The sequence below is a fragment of the Ruditapes philippinarum genome, unplaced genomic scaffold, assembly GCF_026571515.1.
Source record: "Ruditapes philippinarum isolate M1 unplaced genomic scaffold, ASM2657151v2 ctg2906_1_1_1_1, whole genome shotgun sequence".
NCBI classification, from domain to species: Eukaryota; Metazoa; Mollusca; class Bivalvia; order Venerida; family Veneridae; genus Ruditapes; species Ruditapes philippinarum.
In genome coordinates this window covers 67,956-87,081 of record NW_026857011.1, presented here as the reverse complement: position 1 = coordinate 87,081, position 19,126 = coordinate 67,956, and the positions used below count along the sequence as shown (strand labels likewise).

The following is a 19,126-nucleotide window of genomic DNA, read 5'->3' as shown; positions in this document are numbered from 1 at the left end:
ATTATTTTACTATAAATGATAGATCTTCATATTATGATTGGTTCAATGGGTATTTTGAGGTAAATTTTAAAATAAATAGACTGATAGACGGAGCTAATTATGATAATGCTGATCAAATTGCTGTAATAAATAATGCAGCTTCATTAATTAATCAATTAGTTATAAAACAAAATGGAAAGATTGTATATGATTGTAATAACTTATATAGGGTTGTGAATGTAAGAAATTTAGTTGAATTAACAAAAGATTATGCAGAAACAACTGGGACAAATGAATTAATTGCTTTGGGATTATACAAATGTAGCTGAATCTAGAGCTAATCAGGCTGGATTTAATAAAGGTTTTGCTGCAAGAAAATTATTAGCTCAAGGAGGTAAGGAATTAAATGTAAAATCTCTTTAAACAATTATTCATTTTTTCGGAGTTTAGAGACAAATATGTTGCCCCCTAGCCAAATTCAAATTACATTACAATTAATTAACGACAATGAATTAATCCATAAGGCAGCTGGAGTTGGTGATGGAAGAGTTATAGTTACTAAACTTATCTTATGGGTTCCTCGGTTAATTTTTAACGCTGAAGGATATAGTTTGATTTCTGAACATTATTTGAAAGCAAAAAAGTGGAACTATCTTCGAGAAATGGTCACACAATCATCTAATATAGAACAAAGCATTTTTACTTTTAGAATAACAGCTGGTGTAATGAATCCTAAACATGTGTTTGTTTATTTACAAAGAGCTAATAAAAGTAATTCACAAGAACAAAACCCCCATTTATTAGATACTTTTAAAGTAAATGCTAATAATAGCAATTGTACTTTGCAATCTTGTCGTCTTGAAGTTGGAAATGGTGTTTTTTACCCCGAAACAGAATATTCTAGTATAACGAGAATATATGACGATGTAATAAATTATTTTCACAAACAAAATGATAAAAAATACTGGGTCCCTTTTAAATATATCAAACTTTGAGGTTTTGTTTGGATTCATACATTTTCACTTGGAATTTATAAAAGAAGGAATTGCATCTGATCCTAAGCATCTTACATTAATTGCAAAATTAAATGTACCGCCAGCTGCAGCTATTCGTGTATATTCCATTGTAACATGTGAAGAAACAGTTCAATTAAATACTATTGGAAATGAAATTGTTTTTGTTTAAGACAGACGTCTTTGGTAAAAAAAATAATTATATAAATTATATAAATGTCTTACGTTGAATATAAAATAAATTTATCAGAAGGACAAAAGCACAAACTTGCGAAAATCATATAGAGATAAATGCCCTTATACTTTAAGATTGAAGTATGAAGATTTAAATGGTACTTTCCAATACTTTTAACACAGACACAAATAAATAAAATTGATAGGGCTAAACAGAATAAATCTGGCTTAGAAATTAAGATATCACGGGAACAAATGCGCAGTCAAGGCGGTTTTCTTAACACTTTAATTCCGTTTATTACAAAATTGGCTCCAAAAATATTAGCCCCTTTAGGTGTTGGAGCATTAAGTGGTTTGGCTAGTACTGGTGTAAGTAAAATACTTGGAAACGGTATGGTATCTGTAGCAAGAAATAAAAGAAATAAAATATTACCATTTATTACACCCCAGCAAAGAAAACAATTAATGAATGACGGGGTAATTAAGTTAAATAACAAGCAACGGCAAGATGGTGGTTTCCTTGGTATGTTAGCAGCATCTCTAGGAATACCTTTAATTACATCATTATTAAGTGGCAAGGGTTTACAGGTTGATGCACAACGAGTTCCATATAGACGAATTCCCAGGGTAAAAAAAAAAAAAAAAAATTCCTGAACAAACCATTATCTAACTTTGAAATAGAACAATGGGTAAAACAACTTGGTATTCAAAACTTTCAAGGCGTCTTCAGTAGAAATAATTTACCTTCTAATAGTAAAGAATGTGGGATAATAAATTTAGATGACTTTATTGGACCGGGTACACATTGGGTGTGTTATTACAGAAATAATTACTTCGACCCTTTCGGACTTCCTCCACAAAAGAGGTAATCAGTTACATTCCAGGTTTGAATTATAACAACATACAGTATCAAGATAAAACAAGTGTGTTGTGTGGTTATTATTGTTTATATTTCATACATTTATTACAACAGAAAGTGTCTTTATATGATATATTATACAAACATTTAAACATCAATAATCAAAAAGAAAATGAACAAACAATAATAAACTATTTCACTAATAAATAATGTTTAAAAAAAGTCAAGCGTTTGCCGACACTCGCCGGTTTGCGCTTCATTGACTCTACAAAAGTTTTCCAATACAAGAGCCTTCGTCAGTTCCCTTACAAGCTATCCAATATTCAACACAGCGAATGGTAAAATCAGCCAAGAGTGTGCCGACACTCGTCGTTTTGCGCTTCATTGACTCTTATTCCACGGATATTCAATTACCATTTCAATTCATCAAATATCCGTGGAATAACACTCCAATGCTTTTGTAGAAAATGCAATGACAATGAACAATGAATTATATTAGAATGATTGAGTGAAAACTTGTACAATTTAATTAAAAAGTTACAGTGTGAAATTTTAAATGGTATACCATTTTCTTTAATTTTATTAAACAAGAGCTGTCGGTAGGACAGCAACGCTCGACTATTCTTAGTGCTTGATAGTAAAAAAATGCTTGATAGAGTCACCTCCTCCTGTTTACAGGTTGGGGTCATGATGGTGAACAAGTGTGCAAAGTTTCAAAGCCATATGTCAATGGACTTTGAAAATATTTGAACTATTACAAAAACTTTAACGTAAATTCTAAGTCGAAAAAGGGGCTTAATTTTGTCAAAATGCTTGATAGAGTTACCTCCTCCTGTTTACAGGTTGGGGTCATGATGGTGAACAAGTGTGCAAAGTTTCAAAGCCATATGTCAATGGACTTTGAAAATATTTGAACTATTACAAAAACTTTAACGTAAATTCTAAGTCGAAAAAGGGGCATAATTTTGTCAAAATGCTTGATAGAGTTACCTCCTCCTGTCTACAGGTTGGGGTCATGATGGTGAACAAGTGTGCAAAGTTTCAAAGCCATATGTCAATGGACTTTGAAAATATTTGAACTATTACAAAAACTTTAACGTAAATTCTAAGTCGAAAAAGGGGCATAATTTTGTCAAAATGCTTGATAGAGTTACCTCCTCCTGTTTACAGGTTGGGGTCATGATGTTGAACAAGTGTGCAAAGTTTCAAAGCCATATGTCAATGGACTTTGAAAATATTTGAACTATTACAAAAACTTTAACGTAAATTCTAAGTCGAAAAAGGGGCATAATTTTGTCAAAATGCTTGATAGAGTTACCTCCTCCTGTCTACAGGTTGGGGTCATGATGGTGAACAAGTGTGCAAAGTTTCAAAGCCATATGTCTATGGACTTCGAAAATATTTGAACTATTACAAAAACTTTAACATAAGTGGTTACGCCGACGCCGACGCTCGGGTGACTGCAATAGCTCTACTTATTCTTATCGAATAGTCGAGCTAAAAATCCACCTTTTTCAAAATCCTTGATTTTTTTTAAAACTTCTCCTTTTTGAATGTTATATAACAACTTTGTTCTTCCAGCACTCTGCGTATGCCTGTCTAGTGTTTTTAAAGTTTTAAAACAGCTGTCGGTGTTTTCAAGCTCCAAAGTAACCTCTCCAGCTAAGTTCCGATCTTTTGAATATGATTTTTGTACCTCATTTTTAACTTGATTGTATGATTTGTTTGCTGTTGTTTTATTATTTTGTTGCACATCTGGAACCTGCTGCAATGATTTCAATCCCAAATCGTTAATATTTTTGAATTCCTCTGTACTGATAAAGTCTTTTTGTTTATTATTCAACGAATCCATTTCATCTTCTGTAACTGTTTTTTGATGATGATCTTTCATAAAATTATGAATGTTAGAAATGTACCCAATTGTGTTTTTATAAATACACATTTTATTGTATTCATCCTGCGTAATTACTTCTCCGTTCTCCGTTTTACGAGAAAGAAATTCCTCCAGAGATTTTTATATATTTGCAAACTTCTATGGCAAATTGTTCAGCCCTAAAATAAAAACAAAATTTAATGATTAACGAAAGAACTTCTTAGATAAAAGAATAAATAATTCATTTACTATATTTGTTAGAGAAAAATGGTAAAACAACTTACATTCTGTCTAATCACTCTGTATTCCTCGCTGATGAAATAATGACAACGCATTTATCACCTACTGATTTTTACACTAGGCGAATGTTCTGGACATTGGATGACGTTTCACTATTGATCTTTAGACTATTAGCGGAAAAACTGTCCACGTGATACGGAACGATAATAACATATTGATTTATAGGCTGCAACTAATTAAAAGTTGGTTCCTAAGGTATGGAAAAGGATAAACATTTTTTTTTACCTATAATTAACCGCCTTGTTTTACAAACTTAGATTTCAATTTACCGCATGAAGCACACACGGCTTTTATCATTAATCTTCCGTTTTTTGTTGTAACATATTGAGGATTTACATTATCAGTGTATGTTCGTTCTTTTAAACAATATATTTGTTTTTGTAAACTCATTTATATATTTAAATTATAAAAAAGTACAAGAGCCTTCGTCGGTTCCCGCCTTCGTTGGTTCCCTTACAAGAGCCTTTTAGACTGTCTTACAGTATTCTATTTATGAGTAGTATATAATATGATGGTTCCGGGGGGTTTTTGGCCTGAGGGTGTTCTTAAATCAATAAATGGGGTTTATGTCGAGCTGTCTTACTTTTTGGGTTGATGGGTAAGCCATGTCGAGCTGTCTTACCCTTTGGTTTGATAGATAAACACTTTTTTAGGCTTCAAAGTGTCCCGGAACCGTCATATTATATACTACTCATATATAAATTTAGATAAGTTAAACAAAAGCTAGATAATCAATTTCAAATTTTCAACCTGAAACTAACCAGTCTGGGTCGAACGTTATACAATGTACATGTAAAATAATTCTCCAAGCTAAAATTCGGATCTTAGGTATTTGATTGGACTGAATCTGGCACAAAATAAAAGTGCACTGACCAATGAAGATCAAGAGTTCCAAGACATATCTCAGAAAGAAGTTTTATAACCTTGAGCCCTGTTGTCATATGAGCAATATTTTGGTGACAAGTGCTGGGCTTAAACCAACTCCTTGTGTTGAGAGGCAGACAGCTTATCAACCACTCCTCATATCCTTTTTTTCAGTATTTATAATGTTATTAGAGAGTTAATCTGCATAGCCTTTACTATAACCTTCACTCTTTATGTATAGCATTACCTTCTTTCTTTGACTCTACAAATACTGTATGTTTATTCTGTGGCTCTTCAGTGTTGTCTACCATATGTAATGATGACTTCAACCGCTCTATTTTCTAATGAACAAAAAGTATAATACATGTATAATCATATTGTCTTAAAATGATTATTTTTCTTCAATCTATATTTATTCAATACAATGTACATGTTATTTAAGCAGGGTAGACCGATAAAGATTTTTATATTCAATAGATATCACAGTAAAAATAGAAAAAAATATTGAAATAATATTTCATGACAGTTTGTCTGTGAATTTCAATGACTTTGTTAAGTTTGTACATAAAACTTCAAATTCATTTGCCCATTTACTTTTACCTAACATTTCTATGTCTTTTATGTTGTCCAGTTAAGTTCAATTTGTTGACTCAATTTGTTTACATATAATTTACTAATCATTACACATGCTTTTAAGTTTCATACATGTATATCTACCTGCATAATATACAATCATTTGTATCAAATAAAACATTTAACAGCTTAGAACTATACTCCAGTAAAGCTCTATTTTTAGACATTTCCATTTATTACAAATTACAGGCAAGAAATATCGAGTCTTTAGAAAATAAGAATTTTTTTTTATTATATAATAAGAACTTGGAGGCCTTAATTTATCAAGAAGAGAACATTTTTGGCAAACATAAGTAAATCAAAACAAAGTACCTTTAATTCAGAGGATCTTTTCATGTTCACATATCTTTGATCTTGAGAAAACATGAGTTTTTTCTGGTCAGGTGTGTAAACCTCTGTTGTTTTCTTAAGCTGATGTATCCCATCCTTTATGAAAGCATTAATTATTTAACAATAAGGTATTACTATGATGTAATCAAAGTAGCAAATACAAATGTAAATAATCAGTTAATGTTAGCAGTTAAAATTGATATCAAAGGATTCTGCTTTTCTTTTCAACAGTTTTTTAACATGGAAATAATTACAAGCTTTCCTGAATTTAATTTATTTATCTATTTTATCTAAACTAATTTAATAATAATGTACAGAACTTTAATTTTAGATTAAATATTATTCCCTCTTGATACCTCACTTCACCTGGTATTCATTGTTAATAGAGAATGAAATGAGCAAACACTGTATACAAAAGTAATCATTTTTACAACTGTACACCATTTATTTGATTTTAGCACTATTCTATAGATGTTATGATATGTACAGGCCATGGATAATCAACAACACGCTCTGGTTCTATGCTTATTTGACTAAAATTGAAGATAAATGTACAGTAAGGAGATATTATATAAAGAAGCTTTAGCCTGGCATAAATGAGATACTTCTTAATTATTTGGATATATTCACTTTAACTAATCAATTAATTGTTTTCATACGTGAACAAAACAACCTTTTGGACAAGACATTTTAAAAGGTTGAAATGACCCTGGCCTTTAGCTTTTAAAGACCTTGACCATCAGGTCAAAGTATTGAATTTTGGTAAAGTTTAAGGTAACATGCTAACTTTTGGCTCAGTCACTGACTGCGGTAAAAATAAATTACAAGAGTAATGGGCACAACTTACCCTCTTTTTAGTTTTAACCATATTAAAGTAGAACTCATCTGGATTCCTTGCTAGAGCTTTTTGTGTCAAAGCTTTTAGTGTATTTTGTTTCCTCTGATGATCTCTGATAAAATAAAACAATAACATCATAGTATTATAACACAGATTTACAATCTCTGATAAAATAAAATAATAACACCATAGTATTATAACACAGATTTACAATCTCTGATAAAATAGAATAATAACATCATAGTACTATAACACAGATTTACAATCTCTGATAAAATAAAATAATAACATCATAGTATTATAACACAGATTTACAATCTCTGATAAAATAAAATAATAACATCATAGTATTATAACACAGATTTACAATCTCTGATAAAATAAAATAATTACATCATAGTATTATATCACAGATTTACAATCTCTGATAAAATAAAATAATAACATCATAGTAGTATATAACACATATTTACAATCTCTGATAAAATAAAATAATAACATCATAGTATTATAACACAGATTTACAATCTCTGATAAAATAAAATAAGAACATCATAGTATTATAACACAGATTTACAATCTGTTATAAAATAAAAAAATAACATCATAGTATTATAACACAGATTTACAATCTGTGATAAAATAAAATAATAACATCATAGTATTATAACACATATTTACAATCTCTGATAAAATAAAATAATAGCATCATAGTATTATAACACAGATTTACAATCTCTGATAAAATAAAATAATAGCATCATAGTATTATAACACAGATTTACAATCTCTGATAAAATAAAATAATAACATCATAGTAGTATATAACACATATTTACAATCTCTGATAAAATAAAATAAAATAATAACATCATAGTATTATAACACAGATTTACAATCTCTGATAAAATAAAATAATAACATCATAGTAGTATAACACAGATTTACAATCTCTGATAAATAAAATAATAACATCATTAGTATTATATAACACATATTTACAATCTCTGATAAAATAAAATAAAATATAAACATCATAGTATTATATAACACAGATTTACAATCTCTGATAAAATAAAATAATAACATCATAGTACTATAACACAGATTTACAATCTCTGATAAAATAAAATAATAACATCATAGTATTATAACACAGATTTACAATCTCTGATAAAATAAAATAATAACATCATAGTAGTATAACACAGATTTACAATCTCTGATAAAATAAAATAATAGCAACATAGTATTATAACACAGATTTACAATCTCTGATAAAATAAAATAATAACATCATAGTAGTATATAACACATATTTACAATCTCTGATAAAATAAAATAAAATAATAACATCATAGTATTATAACACAGATTTACAATCTCTGATAAAATAAAATAATAACATCATAGTAGTATAACACAGATTTACAATCTCTGATAAAATAAAATAATAACATCATAGTATTATATAACACATATTTACAATCTCTGATAAAATAAAATAAAATAATAACATCATAGTATTATATAACACAGATTTACAATCTCTGATAAAATAAAATAATAACATCATAGTATTATAACACAGATTTACAATCTGTGATAAAATAAAATAATAACATCATAGTATTATAACACAGATTTACAATCTCTGATAAAATAAAATAATAACACAGATTTACAAAGCTTTTCTCAACTTACTATCGAAGGAAGTTGTCAAGCTGTGTAACAGTGACATATGCAAACAATATCTATGTACCAAAATAAAAAAAATCCATACACATAAAAATCTATCCACAAAGAGATAACATAACTGGCAACTAGAACCCACCCAAATTATACCAAAAGACCACTATACACTTGACATATTTAAACAATTACATAAAACATATAAAACAAGTCTCACTACCTAGCAGGAACCCACTCCAATTTTTTCTTATATCTAAAGTCAAACACATCGTCGGCAGAATATTGTAGTAAAGAATATTTCGATAAAACAGAATTAACTTGAACAAAAATTAACTCAAAGTTCACATTCAAAAACCTCAAAATAGATATGGAAAAAGATTTTTTTTTCAATTTTCAGTTTGTATCAAATAACATACTCAGCTCTTTGCTTGTAATCTTTTTTCTTTTCCAAAGCACCAAGGTGAGATCGACTTGCTGGCTGAATTAAAAATTTATGAAAAACCTAAGTTATAAAAAATTGTTAAAACATGCAATATTCTGCTAATAATCTATTACAATAGCAAATAGTTTTGTGAATCTGAAGTTGTGAATACTGTAAGAGCTGTAAGTAGCCTAGGACAGCATGCTTGACTATTCTCAGTGCTTGGATTACGTAAATTTTTTAAATATTTCTGTCAAAATCCATGTTCACTTTGATGAATGGAAAATCTTGACTTGGAGAAAAGAACGCTCCATTGGTTCCTTACCCAACGATGATGTGTTTGTACCCAATTTACACTCCTTTTCTATGTATGACCTACATGTGTATTTAATATTTTTGGTGGATTTTAAATGAAAGTTAAGTTATTTATGCCCAATAATGAAAAACCAAGCAAGATGTTTATCTTGGCTAGTTTTGATGAGTTTATTTCCGTAAAGCTCAGATTTAAATTACACAGGGTTAAGAAGCTCTAAAAATAGAAACTTTGCTCGACGAGACACACAATCTATTGCACAAGATTCATTTGCCCTTCAATTTGATCAATTTCTACCATATAGTTTTACATTTATGTATTTAAAAAGTTAACCAAATTTGTTTTCAGTTTCAGCCATTACCGAGAATAATGTATATCTTCTTAATCTTTATTGCTTTTTGTTTCACATTCTTTGCAAATTCTTTTCACTTCTTTTGATTACCGTAACAAATTTATGATACCATGGTTAATTTCCTGGTGTCAATTAACTGTCAAACATGGTCTCCGAAAATCTCACAAAATGTGAACTTGAGGGATTATAAATTCCTGATACAGAATTAACATGTAAGTGTATGACATCATAGCTTCATCTCCATTTCAATATATACATGTAACTCTATCGGTAAAGTTCCCTAAATAAAGTTGATTTCGGTAACGTAATGCACCAATGAAATCAGAGATATTGTAAATATGCTGCAATCGGAGGAGACTTTTTGGAGAAGGTAAACCGTGCTTTGAGTTTGTCTATGTTTTCACTTGATTAATATTTTCATTATTCATGATCTACTGGATACATATTATAAAAATATTGCCAATATGTTGTTTACTTTTCCAGAAACAAGTATTCTATATCCTTACCTTTCTCTGTTACTTCCCTTAAATTTATCCTACTTAATTAAGCATGAATGGTTTGACCCATTTAACAAACTTTTTTTTCCTACTGTCAAACCATTAAGCTTAATTTTAACTGTTTTTTTTTACGCATGAAAAATTTATCAGCAACACTGATGCTAGTTTGAATCGATTTAAACGGTTAAAATTAGAAAACAAAGCTCTTTCAGTTCTTAAAAAAATTATTAGAATAAACATTTTTTTACTTATTTCAATAAAAAATTATTCAATGACAGCTCTCTGAATGCATACCAGTGATTTTTTAAAATTTGCATCGTAAAATGTTACTTTGGCGGACATGTAATGATATTATCGTAAAACAAACAATTCCGCAATAACTTTAAATGAAATAAATATGGAAATGACTGCTTTAGAACTGAGAACGACCATGAAAAAAAATGTGTAGCTGATTCTCGATCTCCAATATTTGCCGGTGTAGAGACAGGAGACCAGAAATTTAGCGGGGTAATCTTTACATTTGCAACAGTTATGATGGATTTAAAACATGATTACTATTGAGTGAGAAATTAAGTGGGATAATGTGCATTCAGTTCTTTATTGAAACAAGAGCTGTCACAGTAGACAGCGAAGCTGGACTAATAAAATACCGGACGAAGTAAGGAGGACAAAACTATGAACGAAAAATCAATTATGTATAATTATGTATTAAGTTATAGTAAAAAAATAACATTTGTAAACATAAATTCCAAGATCAAGGGGAAGTTGATCCCTTTAGAAATAAATAAGTCACAGTAAAAAATAATATTTTTTAAGGAAAATTCTAAGTTCAAGGGGAGATGAATCTGAAAATATTGGTGCTTGAGTTATGAACCTTGTCACATAAGATGGGGATGATGATAAGGTACATATTTGAAGTATGAGGTAAATCACTTAAGAAATAAAGAAGTAACAGTAAAAAATAGTATTTTTTAAGGAAAATTCTAAGTTCAGGGGGAGATATATCTGAAAATATTGGTGCTAGAGTTATGAACCTTGTCACATGTGATGTGGTTGATGATAAGGAACATATATTTGAAGTTTGAAGTTGATACCTTAAGAAATGACAAAGTTATAGTGAAAAATATTTTACTGCACCAAAACTTTAATCTGAAATCTGGACGCGGACGCCGGGGCGAGTAGGACAGCTCTCCATATACTTCGTATAGTCGAGCTAAAAATGAAGTCTTGGGACTTTGTTGCTTCGTTTAAAATACATTAAATTATCAGGGAAGACTATGAATGATACGAATGCTGCACATGATAAAAAAGCAAGCTAACTGATGATTAAAATACGACAAACGTATATTTGTGTTTGATTATCAATATCCCCTATAAATTTGCCGATTTATTGTTGTTGTTAATCACTCGTTATCACTGTTACAATTTACGATAGAAATAATTATAACTGTATAAAAGGCTATTTCAATATCATTCATCATTAAAACTGACGTAAATATGATATAATATTGATAATCATTATGGATTATAGTCCAATATATTAGATGTTACAGGCTTGTTATAGTTTATGTCGGTCAAGCCTGACGTCTAATAGTTATTGCTCAAAAACGCATAGCATCATAAAAAATTCAAAAAATGTCTATTGTCTTGCCTTTCAAGCTTTATTCAAAAGCTTATCTTCTTTTCTTTCAATTTCATGCTCAATCATACACAAAAAGTCTCAAACAATGTACTTATCAATTTAAAATAAAATATAAACATCAATCTATTTTTGTCTATCAGCCATACTGGTTAAGCAAGGTGCTTTACAGATTGATTCCAAATTTTTGAACGGAAAAATATATTCGAACACACTGACGGTGCATGGGCAATTATTTCGTTAAAAAAATATTCCGTTAGCTTGTTCTGACTCAGTTAAACGCTTGCATTTTAATTAGCCAATCAGATTTCGCGCACTTTATGGCCGCCATTTGTTTATGGGCTGTAAAAAGAATTGAAATACATGAGAGGATTTAATCATGATTTTTCGGATGTGACAGTTTAATTATTTTGACAAAAGGTATTTATTTTTTAGTTTTGTTCATAAATAGGTCAAAACTTATGTAAATACACGCTGTCTTCATTGTTTTTCGTTCCGCCCGATTTTCTGGCGGAACATGCTATGGGTTTTTGAGCAATTTCGATATGACGTTGCCTTGCCCAGAAGCAAAAATATCTCAAAGCGACGTCATATTTATAGGACTATATGGATTACAGAACTTCTTATAGATAGTTGTAGTCATCTCTACCAACAACTTCTAATTGGGCAGTGTCCGTGTAGAAAAATGCAGTTCGTGGTCGACTTGGAAAAAGACACCCATTAAAAAAATTCCTCCTTAAAAAAAAGTTGAGATTGACAAGTTGGACTAACTCCCCTTCAGCTGGGTCCGCCTTTAGTCCTAATTATAAGACCTATACGTAACATATTTCATATTTATCATTCATTAATCTGATATTTTACATTTTTCATTTTCCATGTTACGTTAGGTCTTAACAGATCTTTGCAAAATCGTGTAGCAAAAAAATTGACATTAGACATCGATTTAAATCTAATGAATTTAAACAATTAAAACAGCGTGTATTTACATTAATTTTGACCTATTTATGAACAAAACTAAAAAATGAATACCTTTTAATAAAATTATTGAACTGTCACATCCGAAAAGTCATGATTAAATCCTCTCATTTAATTAAATTCCTTGTACAGCCGATATACAAATGGCCGCCATACAGTGCGCGAAATCTGATTGGCTAATTCAAATGCAAGCGTTTAAATGAGTCCAGAAGTTTCTAACGGAATATTTTTTCAACGAAATAATTTCCCATGCACCGTCAGTGTGTTCGAATATATTTTTCCGTTCAAAAATTGGAATCAATCTGTAAAACGCCTTACTTAACCAGTATGGCCGATGAGCAAAATAGACTGATATTTATATTTTATTTTTAATTAATAAGTACATTGTTTGAAAGTTTTTGTTAATGATAGACCAGGCAATTTAAAGAACAGAATATAAGCTTTTGCATAAAGCTTGAAAGGCAAGTCAACAGACATTTTTTTAATTTTTCAAAATGCTACGCGTTTATGAGCAATAACTATTAGACGTCAGGCTTGACCAACATAAAACTATAACAAGCCTGTAACGTCTAATCTATTGGACTAGGTCCGCCTTCAGCTAGCTTAAGGTCTTCAGCGTACCCGTTTATATATATGACATGACGTGAACGCTGAAGATAACCCCGTAGGGAAAGTCCACCAATAATCGTGCCAGGAATCTGACACGCTCGTATTTATTTATCGAACATGCCACGAAGTAAAGTGAAGCATACCTTGATAAAACGATATATAATCTGTTGATAAGCTAAGGATGGACAAATAAAAATCTTATTAGGAACATAAACTACCTAATAGTTTCCGACAGGTAAAAATTTCGGCACTTGGCCGCCATCTTGCCAAAATGTTTGACCACGTGATTACGAGATTGACCTTTATGAACCCATGTGCCTCCAATATTTTTATAGATTACTTTTTTTTAAGATGTTGAAAAAGGTTATTTACTGACTGTTATATTCAATAAAATCATATTAAAATACTAATAAATTTATGAAAATAAATAAAAACATTATCTTGAATAAAAATATCGAAATCATGTCAACAAAATGTTCTAAATATAGTACACAACTCTATTCAAATCTGTTCCCGCGAATGACGTCATACGAGGTCTCGCGTGGCACTTGAATGTCATGGCCGACTGTAGTCGGCGAAAATTGATGTTTTACAGTTAAATAGGCAATTTTAATGACGGTATTAATATTTTATTACTTGAATTGGTATAGAACGATATTTAAATAATTGTTTTACCGTAAAATGCACAAGAATTGATCGGGTCAATTGTATTTGCAAGTGAAAAACAAGAATAAATCAACTTATGTTATTCTGGTTAGGTTTCGTAACGGGTCTAATCCAAAACTTTAATGCCGCATCTGATGAAAAACAAAAATGTTAAAAAGCGGCTTATAAAGTTTTGGAAGCCAGAACTAGCCTTCAGCTAGCATACAATGTATACCTGCCTTTAACACTCGTAAGAGGGGTTGGCAGTATCCAGAGATAGATAGATAGATAGATAGAATGGTATTTCTTTACTTAATTTTTGTTCAATTTAACATTTTATCACTATTTTACCTGACTTCTCTCTTTGTAAGAACGAGCACCAGCCTTGCTGGCATTTTTCCAGGATGACATTTTCAAGATTTTGTAAAATGTACAAATTAGAAAAACAAAATTCACGTGTGTGTAAAATTCTCCTTTGTAGAGAGTACTCAATTTGAGAATGAAATACCGACAAGTGTGTAAATCAACTCAAAGCAAGTAAATGAAATGAAATTGTTTTACTGGAGAACGCTTGCATGTTATTTTCTTTTAACTGCTATACTCAGCTAGCTATACTCAGCTAGCTTAGACATTAACTACAAAAGTAGTTATACTATAATTCAAGATCTACTGATCTACTGCTGTATTGTAATCTCGGGGTAATGGGGTGGTGGTTGGGACTAAAGACTGAACTGGCGGGAGTATGCTACAGCGATGTAAGTTTAATAGGAATTTAAGAAATAAGTACATGACAGTACGTTTATTTGTTGATGAGACTGCCTTCTGTACCGAAAAATAAGACCTCTGCCAGCTTGAAACAGGGAATGCGCTTTAAACTCGAAGAAATGCTACATGATGAGCATCAACCAGAAATCGTCTAGATTTTACCAGTTGGACAACCACATCCTTCAACAAGTACCAGAGAACCCATATCTAGGACTTTCCATATCAGTCGACCTGAAATGGAGTACCCATATAAGTTGCAGATCCTTTCAGCATAAAATTAAGCAACGGGAGAGAGGAGTTAATCAAAATGGAATACGGCTGATTTGAAACCGTCTACTGTTTAGCTTGCGCAACACTATCTCTCAATTTATTCCAATCGACAATTGTTCGTGATTATAACTTAAAGTTTTACACTGCACAATTTACAATTTTAAAGCATTTAGAGTTATTTATAATCTGGTTTTCAATAATGTTTTCTGTGGCACAATTCTCAAAAGTGTTAGCTTTCAATATGCGTTTTTTACTCGGACGGACGTCAAGTAGTTTTGGCAAGGCAGGGCTGGCACCAGCCCCAACCACCTTATGGTGGTGTAGTGGCCTGTGATAAACTAGTTGAGCGTTTCTGTGGACTTTCTCAAGCTTGCCAATGTCTCTCTGGAGGTATAGATCCCTGACGATCGAACTGTATTCCAGGGTAGAGCGTACTAGAGACAGGAATGATGTACTGCGACAAGATTCAGGGCAGTGTTTCAGGTTCCTTCTTAGAAATCCTATAGTAGAGTTTGCCTTCTTGGTAATCTTGCGTATCATCCAGATCCAGATCCAGAAACATCCATGACATAAATGATGTCATCACATTATCATTAATAATAATAATAATAATAATAATAATAATAATAATAATAATAATAATAATAATAATAATGATGATAATGATAATGCTAACTAAGGTTGTTTGCAACTTCCCATTGCATTTTTCGAGGGTTGTAAATTACATCGGTAACATTTTGGGTAAATATCATCAAAAGAAATGAGCGATAAAATTATTTTAGAAGTAATTTGTCTTCGTCATGCCAGACATTTGGTCATATTATCACTGACTAAATGCTGCCGGAGAGTCGGACATTCTTTCAGGCCGTCATTTATGCCCTAGTTTATGAGAAACTGTCCCGTTGTATTGAAATTCGGCACGTGCTGAAAATTTTACAATTCAAATATTTCATTTTATTGTGCTATATGATCTTTAAGCATACTACGTACAGAGTGTGAACTACCGCGGTTATTTTGTGCGTGTCAATTTGTCATCAGATTTGCAACAAATCGTTATCTATGTCATATATACATTATTTACTTTCGGTACATGAAATCCAATTAACTTTATTAATTGACTCGCTATATACTTTATATCTAATTTAATCACACTCATGAATGTTGATTTCTATACATGTGCACGATGATAAATAAATAAATAAATAAGTTATTATTCTGCATGTATACAAACGTATATCGTATCCTTGACAACAGGAACGACTTGCAAATATTCAGACAGTAATTAATTTATAACAGCTTTGATAGTTTACCTAAACAAAATAACGATTACATGTTTTAAATACAAGCAATAACATCTTGATCAATGCAGAATCGATGCTAATTTTTGTGTACATAGCTAGCATATTGAATGTTCCACTATAAATTGGCACATTGCATATCAATGTATCGCAATAGTTAGAAGTAAAGTTTGAAGTACATTGTATCTATGTATACAACGACGCATAATGCATTTGAGCCGCGTCACCACAAAACCAACATAATGGGTTTGCGACCAGCATGGATCCAGACCAGCCTGCGCATCCGCGCAGTCTGATCAGGATCCATGCTGTTAGCTTACCAACTCTATTAAAAGTAGAGAAACTGATAGCGAACAGCATGGATCCTGATCAGACTGCGCGGATGCGCAGGCTGGTCTGGATCCATGCTGGTCGCAAACCCATTATGTTGGTTTTGTCTTGACACGGCTCATTTTTTGCTTTATCTTAGTTTGAAAGTATTATCGTCTTATGGCTTAATGTATTTATTTCTGTCGCATCGTGATTTTGGGAAGCAATAATTGATACCCACAGATACATTATTATAGACTCTAGCACACTCTAGCAAACTCTGTAAAGAACAAAAACATTATTTTTTGAAGCCAAGAAATGCTTCAATATCATTTGACTGTTTTACAGAACAAACAACTTTTCCAGGGGCACACGCTAATATTGCAAATATTTTTCGTCCTCTATCCAACTGTAAGAGACAACTCACATGATAAAAATTAGTTGAAATTAAACTGATCTACGTGGTTTCTATATATAACAAGAGCCATGTTAACATGGCCATCCCCCGCCGAATGTGTATGCTCATTGGAAGAATATATATGTAGTAGAGCAGAATAATTCAATTTTAAGAGGTCTTTTGGTAATAAAATCTGATGGCACAAGATTTGAAACATATGTGAATACTGATGGCTGAAAATAACAAAGGGCAATAACTGAAAAAAAATATGCATGGTAGCGTTATCATTCTTGTGTGCTGCACTCCTCCTCAATGAGATCTATATATGAAGTTTCAAGTTGATACCTCTAGCACTTTTTGAGATAAGCTATGGACAAAAAGTATGAAAAATAACAAATGGCAATGAATAAAAAATTATAAAGAGAAGAGTTATCATTCTTGCTCACAGCATTCCTCCTCAATAAGATAAATCCAAGTTTCCATGTTCCAGGTGAAAAATTAAGTATGAAAAATAACAAAGGGCAATAACTAAAAAATATGAAGGGTAAAGTTATCATTCTTTTGCACTGCACTCCTCCTGAGTAAGATCTATCAACCTATGAAGTTTTATGTTGATATCTCAAAGGCTTTTTGAGTTATGCTCTAGGCAAACATTAAGTTTGAAAAATAACAAAGGGCAATAACTTAAAAAAAATATGCAGGGTAGAGTTATCATTCTTGTGCACTGCACTCCTCCTCAATATGATCTCCTCCTCAATATGATATTTGTACATGTATATGCTTACTGTATATATTTATGTTGTAAAATAGAAATAAAATATTGTTTAAACTAAATACTTTTTGAGACATACTCCGGACAAAAATCTCGGACGGAAGGACGGACGGACGGATCGAAGGACGGACGGAAGGACAGACGGACGTAGACTATTTCTATATCCCCCGTCGCCTTTCGGCGGGGGATAATAAGCCATATTGAAAGAAGGGAAAAATGGTCATTCAAATTAACAGTTTTATATAATTGTTTATATCAATACTCAGTTACAAAAACGCATAATTATTATCTTTTTAACGCCCTTTTATCTCGTTACGTGACCATTAACAGTAAATGTTGCGTTCATCTTATTTCTTTTCTTCTACGACTGAAATGCATTGCTAAAACAACTAGGCCACAGTATTGTCTACAACTTTTAAGTAAATTTACTGAAAGGTAATTCACCACAACAATGACGTAAAACAAGCAAACAACGTATTTTTTTATAGCCACCATCGTGAGTGCCAGGATATAACATAATACATAATGCATTATCTCTTAGAACTACATTTACTTACAGTCAATTGTAGTAAATTCTCATAAGATAATTGATATGAAATGTAAATACAATGTATGTTATTTCACTGTGACAATTATGCATATTGGATATTGTAAATTGTATATATTGGTATATGTGATGATGTACTTATTGTACTAGTCATGAATAAAATTGTTGTTCTGTTCTATAACAGATTATGGTATTTTATTTTATTTTATTTTAATGTATTGTTATTGTTGTTATAAGTATGCACAAGAAATTCAAATATATTTTTAAGCAAGTGTAGAGTACAGCTAGCAAGAAATATAATTCGCTGAGTTGTTAGTTTCTATATAACTGCAGAGGCTTTTGTTACATGGATTGACTTTGCTTTGAATTTAGTATAAACGATGTTTTCACATTTCATGTTAAAATCCCTGAGCTCTGATAATACAAAATGTAGCCTGTAATCTTTGATACATATTCTCGTCGGAAAGTAACGGCCCTGTATCCAGGATTGTTCTAATAGAAACTAAAACGTACGAGTAACAGTGTACGGATAAATAAATGAGCCGCGTCACGACAAAACCAACAAAGTGGGTTTGCGACCAGCATGGATCCAGACCAGCCTGCGCATCCGCACAGTCTGATCAGGATCCATGCTGTTCGCTATCAGTTTCTCTACTTGTAATAGAGTATGTAAGCGAACAGCATGGATCCTGATCAGACTGCGCGGATGCGCAGGCTGGTCTGGATCCATGCTGGTCGCAAACCCACTTTGTTGGTTTTGTC

At 31.3% G+C, this 19,126-nt stretch overlaps 1 protein-coding gene across 1 annotated transcript; it reads right to left on the bottom strand.

The window, feature by feature from the left end:
- Positions 1–5,309: 5,309 nt before the first annotated feature.
- LOC132748447 (probable U3 small nucleolar RNA-associated protein 11) lies at positions 5,310–14,518 on the bottom strand (the record flags this gene model as incomplete). Its single annotated transcript, XM_060738061.1, is given in 5 exon segments — positions 5,310–5,403; positions 6,008–6,121; positions 6,873–6,975; positions 8,972–9,033; positions 14,358–14,518. Coding segments are annotated over 5 exon segments (433 nt in total), but the record flags the coding sequence as incomplete, so codon positions are not given.
- Positions 14,519–19,126: the final 4,608 nt, after the last annotated feature.